At 40.5% G+C, this 15,266-nt stretch overlaps 1 protein-coding gene across 2 annotated transcripts in view; it reads right to left on the bottom strand.

Annotated features, from left to right (window-relative positions):
• The window catches only part of LOC144994278 (lipopolysaccharide-responsive and beige-like anchor protein), a 171,285-nt gene that overhangs the window by 92,898 nt on the left and 63,121 nt on the right, over positions 1-15,266 (bottom strand). For both annotated transcript variants that reach the window (XM_078951454.1, XM_078951459.1), the window contains exons 33-35: positions 14,495-14,556; positions 5,094-5,158; positions 3,029-3,137 (exon numbers count right to left, since the gene is read on the bottom strand). In XM_078951454.1, the coding sequence (XP_078807580.1) occupies positions 3,029-3,137; positions 5,094-5,158; positions 14,495-14,556 (236 nt within the window). The remainder of the gene's footprint in view (positions 1-3,028; positions 3,138-5,093; positions 5,159-14,494; positions 14,557-15,266) is intronic.

Here is a 15,266-nt window from a genome sequence, read left to right as displayed (position 1 = left end):
TAGGTAAAATTGACACACAATTGGAAGATAGGTAGGCACAGAAGGGAGCAAACTGTGCCGATCAATGACAAAACCAGGAGTTTAACCACAACTGGATTTGCTGAATTTCAACAGTCATTCCTCTTCAAGAGAGTCTCTTTGGAAAGATGCATATTATTTCACAGTAAAATGTGAGCTATGGCTCGGCGGGGGGTTATATACCAACAGTCAGTCCTTCAGGTCAGCACCTCTCAGGTCTGTCTGCAGCTTTTACTACTGAGATGAGGAAAGGGAGGTGAATAGACAGAGTGCCATATCCCTGTCAAAAGCAAAATACATCCCCAGTGGGAGGATAGTGGACAGGGTCTCAGCAGGACAGGAAATGGTTTTGGTAAGATCTGGAACGCACAGTGTAAAGAATTACTAAGAAGAAGGTAGGAATAGTTGCTCGTGGGTCAAGACAGAGTTGACCAAGCAGGAACGTGTGAATGGCAGCGTTTGTGCAAAGAACTGGTGGGAGGAAGAGGGGGAGAAGTGACGTGACAGGGGAAATCCAAAGACCGCAGTTCGCTGGAGAAGCACAAGCCTAAATGAACAGCATACAGTGTTTGTTCAGTGATGTGGGCCAAGCATGATCTCCACCATTAAAGTATGCCGGTGTGTGTTTGTGTGTGCACATTCATGATTAAAGGCAAACAAATGACCTGTAGCTTTGCAGTGGCAGGTTATGAAACCTGATGGGCAAGTTTGAAAGATTCCCCGAAGCAGCTCCCCATACCCGTTGTTACCTACTTGCTTGTTGTACTGATTGGAGCTAAAAAATAGGAATACCAGGCCAGTCGTGTGTTGTAACTTTTGAGTAACATAAATTTAAAGCTCCTGTTGGTCTCACCACGACAACTTTACAATGATGATAAGGTTTTCCTTGTCCAGAGTTTTAAAGTTTAATGTCATTTATCTATTCTGAGGAGGAAATGCCTCTATTGAGTCTTAGGTGACTGATGATACTGTTGTCAACCATATTCACCTTCATTTTAAAAGGGGCAAAAAGGTTTGATTTCACCAAATGTATCGGATGGTTTCTGTGCAAAAATAAGGGTTAAAGTTTCTGCTCCAAAAAATCCAAATAAAAGTATTGTGCTAAAGTAATTCTATTTAATTTCCCACAAAACTGTTTATGCAAGCTTTTACAAACCCACTCTGATGTTTTTGGTGATTATAACATGTTCCTTTGGCATTTTTCTCACGATGGAGGACATATACATAAAGAAAATTGAGCTTAAAATTGAAGTTCTTTATTCCAATTGTTGTGTATCAGGAGCATACGAAGAAATGCCATTACTTGTGGCAGTAATGTGGGTGCTACAATCACCGGGCCATAGGCTCCATGCTCCCCTCCAATCTAGTTCATCCACTTCTTGATAAATGGACCCATCCACTTCTCAGTTTTCCACGTCTGAACTGGCATTTGGCTGAAAACTGTACAAAATGAATAGCTCCAACATTGATCACCATTTATTTTGCATGGGTAATGTTAGGTTGGGGGTATGAGGGGCTGTAAGCTACTGGAACAGAGTATAAAAAGATATGTGAGGCGAATTTCTAATGAACTCCAGACGCTCTCCTAGAAAATGACACAGGGCTAAAAACAGCATAATTAAAAGACCACTAGGAACGCTTTAAAAATGGTGCAAAAGATGATCAGAGTGGGACTATAAAGCAGTCCTGGGCAATATTTTGAAGAACTTTCTATTCTTTAAATTTTGACAACACTTATACCAATTTTCTGTTTAGATTTTGTACCTCACCACTGTCAGAAAATTTCAAACATATTTTTTGGTGTTAATATGTCTGCATTTGTATTAACACATTTATTCTCCTGTAGTAAATTGCATATTCTGCAAACTCTTAAATTTTTTTTTTTAAAAAGTGGACTAATAATATGTGATACTGATAATCTTGGAAGACTTTAGAAAGCCCTAACCAATGCTCTATGCAACTTAGAAATGTCCAGAAACCTGAGATCCCCTGTAACAATTTTTTTTTGTCTACACGTCATATCCGGTTCACATTTTGCGGTTTTGCAGATCTTTTTGGTGTGATGCTACAAGCTTTTTTCTTTTCCAGCACACTGTGTTATGCATCCTGATGAACTGTAGAACAGGCTCAATCAATATCTGTGCCATGTCTTTTGTACAGAATGGGTTCAGTTTGTTAAATCAACATAAATTTTCAATCGATTCAATAATGTTCTTTATGAATCATAAAGAACTTGGAGTCATAAAATTCAGCAGCTGATTGATAAAAAAAACTAAACAGTCTAAACTAAACTGGGCATCTCTGCCCTTAGACCCTCCTTTGCGGTAAGGAAAAACTCCTAAAAAATAAAAACAAGAAAAAGAAGAAAAAAAGAAGAAACCTCGGGGGTGCCTACATGAAGGAGGGATCCCCCCCCCCCCCCCCCCCCCAAGACGGACAGGCGATTTACCAGAACTCAGAGAAGAATTAGCGTATCAAACTCTACAACTACATATTAGATCAGATCTTTGTTTACATTCTATAATTCTATGATACTGGACTTTTTTTTAATGAAGGTTTTCGGTTTGTGTGTTTAAACTAAACAGAAAATGTTCATGTCTGTCTGAGAACAGTATGACGTGTTTAAGTGAAGAGTTTCACAGCCTCAAAACATCTATGATCCAATTTAGCAGATTTCACATATCGCTGGTTATTTTTAGAATGTAACTTCCACAATACACCAGGAAACACAGTATTCTGTCTGTAGGGGGTGACAGACAGCTCAGCCTATGCAGGTCTAAGCATTGCAGTGAGCCTTTGGGTTCGGCTATAGGTGTGTGTGGTAGTTCACCAAATGTCACTCTTCTCTTCCCTCATGTCCGTCATGCTTAAAGGCTGTGCATAGACAAAAATGATACATTTTTACTTATATGTTGTTTTTAAATCCACTACATTTAGGGCAAATGATGTTTACCAAACTTTTATGTGACTTCAGGGGGTGGTATTCTGCCAAAATAATGCATCATCTTACCTCAAATTCTGCATGTTTATGTATGTCTTCAGCCCTCTGTCGACTCAGGATAAACTCAGCCTCATTAGCCACACGAACCAGGTGGTCCTTCATGGTATGACTGAGAAGTCTGGAAAAGAAGGAGAGAGTCATAAGAAAAACAAAAGTCCTTGTAATTAGCTAATCAATAAAGTACACTGCAAGGATGGCAATAAATGTGGTCAATTTTAAAATAAATACAGAATATTAGAAAAATTCAGTTGTTTTTTTAAGAACTCTCAAAGAAGCAGCCATGAAACATCCATAAAATCCTGAAAAAGAAGTGTGGAAAATTAGCAGAAAATCTAATTTAGAAACAAACCCAAACCAGATTTTTCCCTTCAGAAGGGCGCAGGTGCCAATTGATTTGTTAATGATAGGCATCTGCCCATGTTTCTACATGTGTAGTTTACCTCACTCCTCTTATCAGTGTTGATGAAACATGCGCGTCATGCATTTGCATCTGCGAGCAAGTTAAAGGAGCCCCTCCACGGCCCCCACAGGTCAGGACCATTCAAAAGGAAACAATAGCAAACCAGGGAGAAGTGAGCGGAGGTGAAGGGCACTGGTGTTGAAGTGGGAGTTCAGGAGCCTGGGGACAACTGCAACCCAAGCTCAGTGTTTCAGCACAGAGCAGCAGAAGAGCAGGCTGCTGCACCTCCTGGAACCTCCACGACCCTATCCGGGTCCTAAGATCAATAACACAACCACTGCCCTCTTTATGGAGCTCTGACTGCCTCTGTGGGTGCTCTTCAAAACAGGATTCTTACATAAACTTCAAAAATAGAAATAAAATTTAAAAACGTGACGGAAAAAATAATTTATAGAATTTTAGGTAATGGCAAAAATTCTTCAGATGAATGCAATTATTTTATTGAGAGATTATTACTCAAATTGATATATACTTTTAAAATATTAAAAAAATTGAAGTAATAAATGATATACTCTATAAACAACTGAAAAACCAGCAAAGACAAGAAAACCACAAAAGAGAAACTATATCACCACACAAAGGATAATTTTCGTTTTGATATAGATTTTAAGTTTTTTAAATAGAAAAAATTACTAAATCTTTTTTTTTTAAAGGAACTGAAAAAGAGATGGATGACAGATGACAAAGCTATTAGTGTCTTTCAGTAATGGTGTGGAATTGAAATAAAAAAAACAGCTTTTTAAAAAAAAAAAAAAAAAAAAGGTTAACATAACAGCAAACAAGCTCAACAGTGGATGAAACAAACCCAGGGCAGTAAGTGTGTTTATTTTAATTTGTAAATATATATATGTTAAACTTTATGGTGAGTGGTTACTTTGCCAACCGCATCTGGCCCTAGATAATTATCTTTGAAAAAAGATTCAATCCAGATGTCAAAAGCTCTTAAGTGTTATTTTGAAAAAATGCTTGTAATCATGACTTTTTTACTTGACCAATTTTGTTAGCATTCTCGAGAACAGGATTCGCATCATGGACAGAGTCCCATCTGAGGAAATTTCCCATCCGTGGGATTAATAAACAAATCTAATCTAATCTAATCTAAACTAAAGACTGATTTACGTATAAGGAGGTACATGGAGATCATCAGGGGTTTATTAGGAATGGGGTAAAAACTAGATATAACAAGACTAACAGCAAAAGACAGAGTGTAGCGGTTATCACTAACGGATAAAAGCTCAGCCAGGTAAGCACAAACTGAAAGAGCAAAATCAAGAGCCATCTCCTTCGTGTCACAGAGGACTTAGCAATCAGAGCCCCCATCACCTTTTGCCAAACCTCCCTCCCTCCTACCAAATCCCTGTGGGATGAGAAACTATTGAATGGAGTCTTTAACTCCCACATCGCCCACCCTCACTTTCACTTCAGAGCCCCTCCATCCTCGATTGAGGTCTATCTAGAATACTGAGTAGTCGCTCAATCAAAGGGGTCTGGGGAGCTTTGATGTGATCCAAAAATGGAAAAAAATACCAGAGATGCCAGTGGGGGAGACTAGAAAGGCATTGATGGTCAGATGCCACAAGAAGCAAGAAAACATTAAAATTAAAGGTGACCCACCTTCCCTCGTTGACCAACTCGATGAAGGCGAGCCCAGCATTCTTCTGGATGGAGTTCTGCCACTCCTGCAAGCATACACAAACATATTCATGTTTCGGACCACCAAACATTACCTTTTGGGAATTCATGCACTTTCAGTAAAGAATTCTTGAAAAGTTGTGTCACTTTCTGGGTTAGCAGGAAAAAAAAAGTAGTACGATTTCATATATATTAAAAACATCGAGTTCAAACCAATTATTTCCAGTTGAGCATAATCAGAAAAGAAGTACCGACTGCTTCAGTCAACAACAGCTCAGAAAATCAGTGAGAGTGCGGGTGAACAGTAGTGAAAGACCCCTGTCGGGAGTGCATTTATCACAAGTAAATACACAAATTCCTTCCTCTCTTTGACTAGCGTTATGGTTCGGAGTGTCAGTCTAAACAATCCGACCACAGCTGAACGCAACGTCCAATCCTAAACTTTAAAAGAGCACACACACACACACAAACAAAAAGCTGTGAAGCTCAGCGATCGTCATCTCTCATGTTCGCGTCGGCATTTCAACACCTTTAACACAAGCGTCAAAAGAATAATAAAGCAACAAGGTCATGGGTCCTGTCTGAACCTAACGGTGCTTTCTCCCTTTTTCCTCTCAGGGGAGGAGTAGGAGAAATATGCACCAAAAAAAGTTCAAGCTGGAGTCCAAAACTAAGACGAAAAAAAAATCATTTTTCACAACCTTATTTCCATTCTTGTTACATAAGTCAACTCCTATTATGAACGAAACATCTTTTATGGTAATTTTAGAATATAGCCATGAAGAAGATCGTGTAAAAGGTAAAATATGGTTTAATTGATTTGCAACCACATCTTCAATGAAACACGATGTCAGTGAGACGGGCCATTTTCAACTCTGCTGTCATCTCTTGACCTGATAGAGGAAACTGTGTGTTTATTCAGAGACTAGCTTTTCAGTAAACCTAGAGGTCCCAGAGGGAGCGAGATATCAGTGCAACACGGAGGAAGGAAAGATCCGTTTACATGAATTTCTAATATACATCCAAACATATTTGCACACGTGTGACAAGTTTAGAAACTGTATAGTTTTAGCACAGAAGTCCACACCCATCAGAAGCGATCGCAAGCCGAAGCCAGGAGAGCCATTCTCCTGGAATGCCTGCAGACCATCACTCCGTAAGCAACGGTGTCCATACGAAGCAACATTTAACCTCAATTCATAACCGCTTTCTGTCCTTCAGGACCATATTGGCATTGACTGTGTTTACAATACATTCCAAACAAAGAGAGCTCAGTGGGAATACAAGTCTGGGCTCTGGAGTGGAAACAGCGTGGAGTCCTGGCAGACGGGTCTGTAGGCCTGAAGCAATGCTTTTGGAGGACGTGTGTGTGTGAGAGAAGCAGCCCTGGGGCCTTAACTGAAGCATGGACTGCAGTTGAAGGACATTAACCATGAGTTTTGGAGCAAGGCGCTTCAAGAAGGGTATTTTCAGCCAGACAGACAGTGCTCCGATCATTTTCAAATGAATAGCACTGGAAGTTCATTTAGGAACCAGCAGAAGAAGAAACTTCTGTTTTATTTAATTTTAATTACATTGTAACATGAAATCAGGAAACCTACATTCATATTATTTGGTTTGTAAATTGGTGGACAAAGTAGCAGCCACTGGTATTTTGTGGGGACAAAGGTGACAGCAAGACTAATAGTGTTACTATGGATGAAGGAAGTGATCTTCCAGTTGAATTAAAAAAAAAAAAAAAAAAGCATTAACCCTAATCGATGGAACGTCTCCCAGTGACAAAAAGAAAGCAGGGCTAGGTCAGTGATAGAATATTGGATTTTAGAAGCAGTTCCTGGCAACACTGCAATTTTTATGGCTTGGAAAGGACCTATGACCAAAGAACTCCTGATGAGAGGATACAAGAAGCCATTTGTGACCTCTGACCTTTACCCTGACCACCAAACAGATGACAGAATGAAGCTCTTTTGTCCGAACCCGCACACACATCCTTTTTCTTTTAACACACGAAAGTGTGACTACTCATGAAAATGCTCATTTAAATGTGAAGCCAATAGGACGTCTCTGTTTGGTCTGCGTTCCATGATGATGGCATTGAGTCTAAACACACATGCCATGTGCTTCCGTCATTACAGCTGATTATCCATAATCAACATCTAAATATACCACTACCTCGAGTGAGAAAACGCAGACCTCCCGAGCCAAATCCGCTTCAAACATCAGGCTCACCACAACACAAGGACAACATTTTCCAACGCCGTAGAAAGAAATCTCCCAGCTTTACCAAGATAATAAATACGTTTTGGTGGCATCACTCATAATCACAAGTATTTGTTGATTTGAAAAGCTATGGGAAAACAGATTTAGATGGAAGAACAAAACAATAAATTTGGATTTCAAAAGTGGAAAACGAGTGCAGCTGAGGCAGAAAACAAGATTTTTTTTTTTCCCTTTCCTCTCAAGTCCCGTCTGCCGTTAAGTTGCATGCCGGCTGTAACAGCCGGCTCAAAGAAATGATCGTCAGTGACCGCTTTGACACCGAAAGCCACAGACTTCTGGGTAACCCTTCTGTTAGGAGTGAGCCATCAACAGAAAGTGCCCCCCTAAGCGTTGACTTTAAGGATAAAACGTTTGTGTGTTAACAACCACAGAAGAGGACAGACAAGGAAACAGTTTATTGTTGCTGTGTGACCCAGATGTTTATGAACTGCATCCTGATTTCAACAAAAGCAAAGAACAAAAAACAACACACATGAACAACACAAAGACAAAAAGGGAATTACTTCTGACATTACTTATTGAATGTTTGCCTCATCACTACTCTACTGATTAATACTGATGGTGAGGGTGAAGTTGTCCATGCGGCCGTGTTTGGAGCGCTTGTGCACGCGGATAACCCAACACCCGCGTCTGCGTGTTCACGTGGTAAAACAGACACTCGTGTTGGTGTTTGCATGATCAAATTCACAACTGAAGGAATATTTACTTGTGTCCAAATATTTACACAGCCGGGTCTCAGAGACCCTCATGGGCTCACACTGTCAGGACTATGCTAACACAGAGGAAGAGGCCGGGAACTAAAGCTCCCACGTCTCAAAAACACACACACACACACGCCACATCAAAAAAAGATCCTACATCTACTAAAAAAAAAAAGTCTGAGCTCCTCAATTTGAAGCTCCAGAAAATAACCTTTTATTTAAAAGTTATCAGAAGAAGACTGTGGATCATAAACATACAAAGACAACATATGTTATATCGGGGAGGGGGTTTGGAGGCCTCTCAATCCAGGGATTTAGGAGGTTATTTTAGGAGGGAAAATTTGTTTCTTTATAAACTTTTCAGATTGCTAAATTTCCACCAAATTACACTTTAATCCAAATGTTAAGTTTTATTGTGGAAATAAAAAAAACAACACATTCATAATTTTTTCCTATATATTTCTATATCTAACGTATGTTTTTTATCCAATGGAAATGTAATAAAGGACATTTTAAGTCCCGGTATGACAGAACGTGAAGCTGTCTAAGAGATATATCACATTTTGGTTGAAACATTAGTGTTTTACTTTTTTTTTATTTGTTAATTTTTTTTTAATTTCATAATAAATGCTTCAGAAACAATTTATCAGATCAAGACTGCTTTGTCTGTTTATATTTAGCAAAAAAATAACCCAGATAATGCAAAGTCAACCACTTACAGTACTATGAATGGATTGTGCATACTGGATATGGATAGAGTCACCTGTCCACTCAGATGTCCAGCTGTCTGTCTATGAGCCAACTATCCCACAGTTTGAGAAGAAAAAAAACGTATTTGTTCCCTTTCAACTACGTTCCTGTTGTAACTATCAAATATGTTATTCAGCAAATGGTTTTAAATCATGTATGTAATTAGTTTAGCAGTTTTATTTCTTGGTTTTTCTATGTTTAAATTGATTTTTTAGAGTTCCTTACATAAAAAAAAAAAACTTTGGAATAAAGATAAATCATTTCTGTAATATTATGGTTAATAATAAATCTTTTTCAAACTGCAGCATCACAAAGAACCAGACCTCAAGCTCTAGATTACACTAAAAACGTGTGAAGTTTTGGTTTAAAAATATCATTTTGCGCGACGTAAAAATTGAAGAATTCAAAAATGAAAATGTCAGCAACTTTAGTGAGGTTGCTGGGAAATAATTTCATCAGTGGAATGACAGAAAGAATAGCAACAGGAAGAAACATGAGAAAAGGCTCCAAAGTCCAATAACAAGTGATATGTCAGGTAAGAAAACATCACTGCAACGCTGCCTGGGCAAGAGGAGAAGTCTGTCTGGAGGAAAATCACCTATTTGAGGCATGATTACAAGCTCCGTGTAAATAATCACTCAGCCAATCACGCTACTTGAAGCCAGCTCGAGGTAAAACCTGCTGGGAGCCAAATTAAAAGCCACTCAATGTTTTCAGGAGTCTCCCGTCTGATTTTCTCCTCTCAGCGAGACTCCACTTCCTGTCAGGAAGCCCCCTTTGACCCCAAACTCCTCTGACACAGCCAGCCCCCAACTGCCGCTCTTCAGCTGCATAGCTGCCAACGATGGGGAGTTTTTCAGGATTAAGTACCAGTTGGTGTTGCTGTGTTTTCTCTGTGTCTCACAGGAGAGTCCATTTTCAAAGAATAAGCAGCATCACAGGGCGATGGTGTGGGAGACGGAGCCGCGTGGCGCGGCTGTAAAGAGGCATGGGAGCAGAGTCCAGGGCGAGGGCATACAGGCAGGGCAGGAAAAACAACACTTTGATTTTCACTGATCTTGAACCTTACATGCCTGTTTAACTGCACCGCGGGGTGCCGGTCTGACTGTGAGGAAAATGATGGAGAAAGTATTTCTGTCCTTTAGTTTCATCGCATTCCTTGCCACTTCTCTCACCTTTCTCAGCTCCCCAAGTGGTTCCTTCAGCATGTTCTGCACTTGATCTATCACTTATGGGACACAAGAATTATGTCCGCCGACAGTTATGACTGCTGGACTTTCAGCAGCAGAACTTTCAAAGATACATAAGCAACAAATGCACACTTGAACTTGGGTTTTTTTCCCTCACATTTTCTTAATCTTAAACATCCAGAGGAGCTCCCTTGTGTAAACACCGATACTGGTTGTGTGATGCGTGAAGACTGTACGCTCCGGCCTCTTCCCTAGCCACAGGGGTTTAAACTCCCGCACGACCACTGCGGTCTACTTCTAACCCTGGAGGTCAGTGTGTCAAGGGTCAGGAAGAGCCAAGTGTTTGGGGAAGTCAATGTCTTTGTCCCTGCTGATTGGGAGAGAGCTGTCCATCTGGTATAAAGGTTAACTCTGAGTCTGGGAAAATGCGATACGAGCACTCATTAGATTTTTGGAGTTAACACCAATGTTATTGAATTACAATTAAAGGATTATCTGCATCAGTGGCTCTGACTAAGTGCTCTTTACAAGGGTAAAAGATGGAAATCCATCAAAGACTTTTTAGGATACATTAGTCGAGGCCAAGTGACACGAGAGTCTCTGCAGCCTCTTAGTGTGAATAAACATTTAACAGCAGGAATGAGTGGTGTAAATGACCCATTCTACAGGGGATATTGGCCATGGGGGTGTTTTTCAACATCTTAGTGAGGCTGCTTTTGGACCATGACAGGAAAAGACCAATTGGAATGCTGCAGCACACTGCAGAATTTTTGTCAAAGTCCCACTCCAATTATCTTTGGATCTATTGTAAAAGCGTTACCAATGTTCTTTTATTTAAGATTATCCTTTTTTAAGCCGAAATTAAAAAATCAGAGTCGTTTTTTAGGACATAGTTTCAGCAGAGCAGCGGTAGTTCATTAGAAATTTACTTCTGAGTTGTGGGCGGTACTTTTGGCACAGAGTAAGCCCGTCCCCAATCCCATCATCGATCTGCTTACATGCTCTCTTGCTAGCTTACGGGCCCCTCATACCCCAAACCTAAAATTAGCGGTGCAACAAATATGTCAAGCAAAGATCTATCTAGTAGTCTACAAGTGGATGCATCAGAATGGAGCAGAGCAGGAAGCTTGTGGCTTTCTGACTGTAGATTCTATGTCAGAACTACAACCTTTTCAAACTGCAATTTTCTCATTTGCTCCTGATTCAAAATGATTTGAATGAAGACATAATTAGAAATGCAATTTTAAGATTCTTTTTTTTTTTATATATGTCCTCCATTGTGAGAAAATTGCCAGAACATTAGAAAAAAAAAATACCAAAAACTCAACTTTGACCTGAGCAGGTCTTTCAAAATGTAGGAGAGGCTTTGGCTTTATGGAACCAATGTATCAACTCCTACCATCAAAAAAAGCGTTATCTTCTCACACTCCAGCAAAGCATATCTCTTTCTCCCACTCCATGTACAGGATGAATCCCTGATAAATGGCAAAAGAATGGATGGGCTGACAGAAGGGCCAGACAATAATGGCTGATGTACAGGACACAAATGCAGCCACTGAGAAGACTTATAGGTCTGCACATTGCAGGCTGTCCAGTATCCAATGAGATGATCCCTCAAAGTGCTAGATGGATGACATTAGGCACCTTTATTTCTTGTCCTGCTGATTAATTTCATGATTTGGGTGGAGGGCAGTGAAGTGTCCCAGGAAACCAACATGTTGATCATAAATATGAGACTGGCAGATAAGCAGTGCCAGAGAAGTGTCTAGTTCTTTTGGAGGCACAAATACAGGCAGCGGCTGCTGTTGAACAAGAATAGCACCTCTTCACCGTCAACCAAATCCATGCTGGGGATCCCGCTGGAAACGTGCTGAAAACTATCATTCATAAATTACATGTATGACAATTTGGCTCCATTATGATGATCTAGATCAGGGGTGTCAGACTCCAGGCCTCAAGGGCCGACGTCCTGCTGGTTTTTCAGAAACTCCACCTAATCTGCAGCTGATTACCTGGATCAGGTGTGTTTTGCCATAGACAAGTATGCTCGTTTGAAAACATGTAGGAAACCGACCCTTGACGCTCTGTGTTTGACACCTGCGTTCTAGACTGAAGTAAATTACATTTTTTTTATTTTCTATTTTTTCTTTGATTTTATTCTCCTTCCTTGTGCTAAAAGTTGGGAATATGTGCCATAGAAGCTCATTCTTGAACAAATCAACTTGCTTTACTGCTCCTGTATGCAAGAACATGGACTTTTTGATGTAAAAATCTCAAATTGTCATGTGTATAACAACTTCAATCTTAAAAACTGGAAGGTTTGTATTCACTCTTCCATCTGTTCATAATTTTCAGGAGCCTAACACATTTTTACAAGCAGGTCTAAAAGAAATATCTTTAAAGTATTTTATGGTGTTTGCAAGAAATCAGTGTTGTGTTAGTTGTAGCCCAGAAACTGAATATAACAGGATACTGAGCAGTATTCTGCTAAAAGTACAGTTTCTGATCATTATTCACTTTGTTTATTCAGGAGTCAACAAAGGATCAATACTACGGCCGAGAACAAGGTAGCATGCCACCCCAACAGTTAATGTCTGATCAAAATGGCCCTTTAATGTGGAACACTTTTGTACCCATTTCAAAGAGAGGCGCTATCAAACAGCGGTTTAACCCCCCCCCAATGCCAAGCCGATGCAGTAGCCAATGCGACTTTCACAGGATCCCTGATTAAAAACTGCTCTGCAGTCCCAAGCCTCCTGACCCCTGACCCCGCCTCCATTCCATCTCAAAGCCTGGGAAATTAATTAAAATTCTGCAGTGATGGTATCGCATCACATCTCTGATGAAGGTGCGGGGGGGGTCAGGAGGGGCGGGGGTGGGGAATCTATCAAAATCATCTCCACTCACCGGTTGGCTTGGGCGCACACAAGAAAAGAAGAAGAAAAAAAGATGGCTACAGAGGCACTTCCTGTGTGACAATTAAGTGCTTCCTGTGCCAGAGGGCCCCAACAAACTTCACTAAATAACGTCATCAATCATGGTAGCGACTCACTCTCGCTGCCCCACAAGGGGAACAAACAAATAATTGTAATGTAGCCCTGAGCTACGTCTTACCCCTTTTTTCTCCGTTCCCTGGTGAGCAGCAGTGTGCATTTCCCACCTTCCTCCCCCCTCCTGCCCTACCTCCCCTTTGCACAACAATAAAATTACATTTGCATTAGCGGTGAGAGAATCTGGTTGGATGATTTATTGAAGCAATCAACACTCCACTGGCCAATCCCTGGGTCCATCACTTCAAGAGTGCGTGTGCACGTCTGTGTGTGCCAACTGTGTGTGTCTACGGTGGAAATTGTGTGGGATAAAGGCGGAGAAAGCCAGCAAGCGTTTGTGATTTGGACCGAAAGGGGAAGCGAGCATGAGTTGTGCTCCGCAACAATCCCCAAGATTCTGCCTTTGATTAGATTAGCATTAAACAACACCCTGACACATATGACAAATAGGTGCATTAGTACCCGTCAGTCTTTGCTCTTTGGTTTCTCTATCTAGCTCTCCCTGCTTTGTCTCTTGACATTATGGAGCTCAAATTCCGATTCTGAGTCCCACTACCCCAAATCCATGCGCAGCCACAGACATCCAAACAGATGTGTAGTCTGGCTGTGTTACCCGTTCCTGAAAACCAGTGAAAAATGGGAGCCAAACAACACAGGGGGAGTTAAAAAGGTAAGAAAAGAAATAAAAAAGGCACAGTTTCTTCAGGATATGTAGCTGATAAGAAAAAAAAAAAAGGATGGAACTAGGGTGAAGGGAGTCATTAATCAGATGTGCTTTTGTGTTGCTGGAAAATATTTTTAAGATACAAACAGACTTTAAAAAAAAGAACTCATATCTCTTATCCTTGTCGCTGAGAAAGGAAAACAGTTTTTGCCCTGAATAAAGATAAAAATTGATTTACATCAAACATCTGATGGGCTGGCGGTATACTCGGGTCCATGTCCAGCTTTGTGTTTTCTATTGGCATTCAGGAGTCCGGGAGTGATCTATCGACAGCTCTGATCATTGATCTGCCCACGCCTGCTTATGATCCCTGAATTAGTATTCATGAAATCGGCAGCAGCTAAATAAACTTGGCAACAAAATACCCATAAGGCCACAGACAAGAGAAGGGTAATCAATGTAAAGCACCATCAAATCTACGTTATCCGTCCTCATCAGTTTGGTCCAGGCCAGGAGGGCCAGCACTCAGGTCAAAGGTGAAACTGACGGGTCGGTCACCCTTGACCCTCAAACCAATATTTGAAGCCAAAGATATCTTTTTCTCAGACTCTGCTCCGGGTATAGGTGGAAAGGTAAATGTGGAAAGGTGGAGGAGGTGTGCTGGGGGAAGATAAGGCTCAGTGGAGAATCTGCCCTCCAACGTCGATAAAACGGCAAAAGTAGAGGACAGGAAAGGTGAGAGACTTGCCTGTGAACACAGAAGCATGACCAGTTCCACCACAGAGCTGCTGGACTTCATACAGACCAGACCTGAAGAAAATTAGACAAAAATTAAAACAATAGTGAACATTTGATGAATTTCGTTATTGCAATGATTTATCTAAAACTTTGAAGTCAAGAATAATTGTCCTTAGGATTTAAAGGACTAAACCATAAGATGAGCCCAGTATAATTATATTTTGTGCATACATTCATTTGGAGAGATCAATTCTTTGAAATGTACACATTTCAAGTATCTATATTAAGCTGCAACATTAAAAAAAAAAATCATCTGCCCACAATCCAAAGTTTGCCTATCTTCTCAAAAAATTTTGAACAGATAGACGTATTACGTTGGTTTGCTTTTAAAAGTAGTGATGTGTTTAAGTGAAAGGGCACATTTGTACTAGAAGTAGCTGCTTTGAGTTTCTAGTTTGCTCCCAGGGACTTCTTGTTGGCTCACTTCGCTTGACGCTAAAGTATTGATTCACATAATGAGGAAGAGGGCAGCAGTACTGTTGCATTCACACTGAATGGGATTTGTGCTAAAGATCACGTCTGCCGCCTCTCTTTTGATGCGGGTCAAATCCGCTGCTTAACGCTTGTCCAAAAATGTGTTCACAAACCCGACGCACGTCGGACTAGTGTTAAACGTTTTCAGTCTCATCACTACGTAGGAGTATTGAATGCATATCGAATTTACAATGCAAAGACACAAATGAAGACGAGAGCTCGGATTTATTTATTTTGAAGAGCTCCAC

Source organism: Oryzias latipes, chromosome 1 (assembly GCF_053564925.1).
Source record: "Oryzias latipes strain Hd-rR chromosome 1, Olatipes_Hd-rR_3.1".
NCBI lineage: Eukaryota > Metazoa > Chordata > Actinopteri > Beloniformes > Adrianichthyidae > Oryzias > Oryzias latipes.
This window is presented reverse-complemented; position numbering and strand designations above follow the sequence as displayed.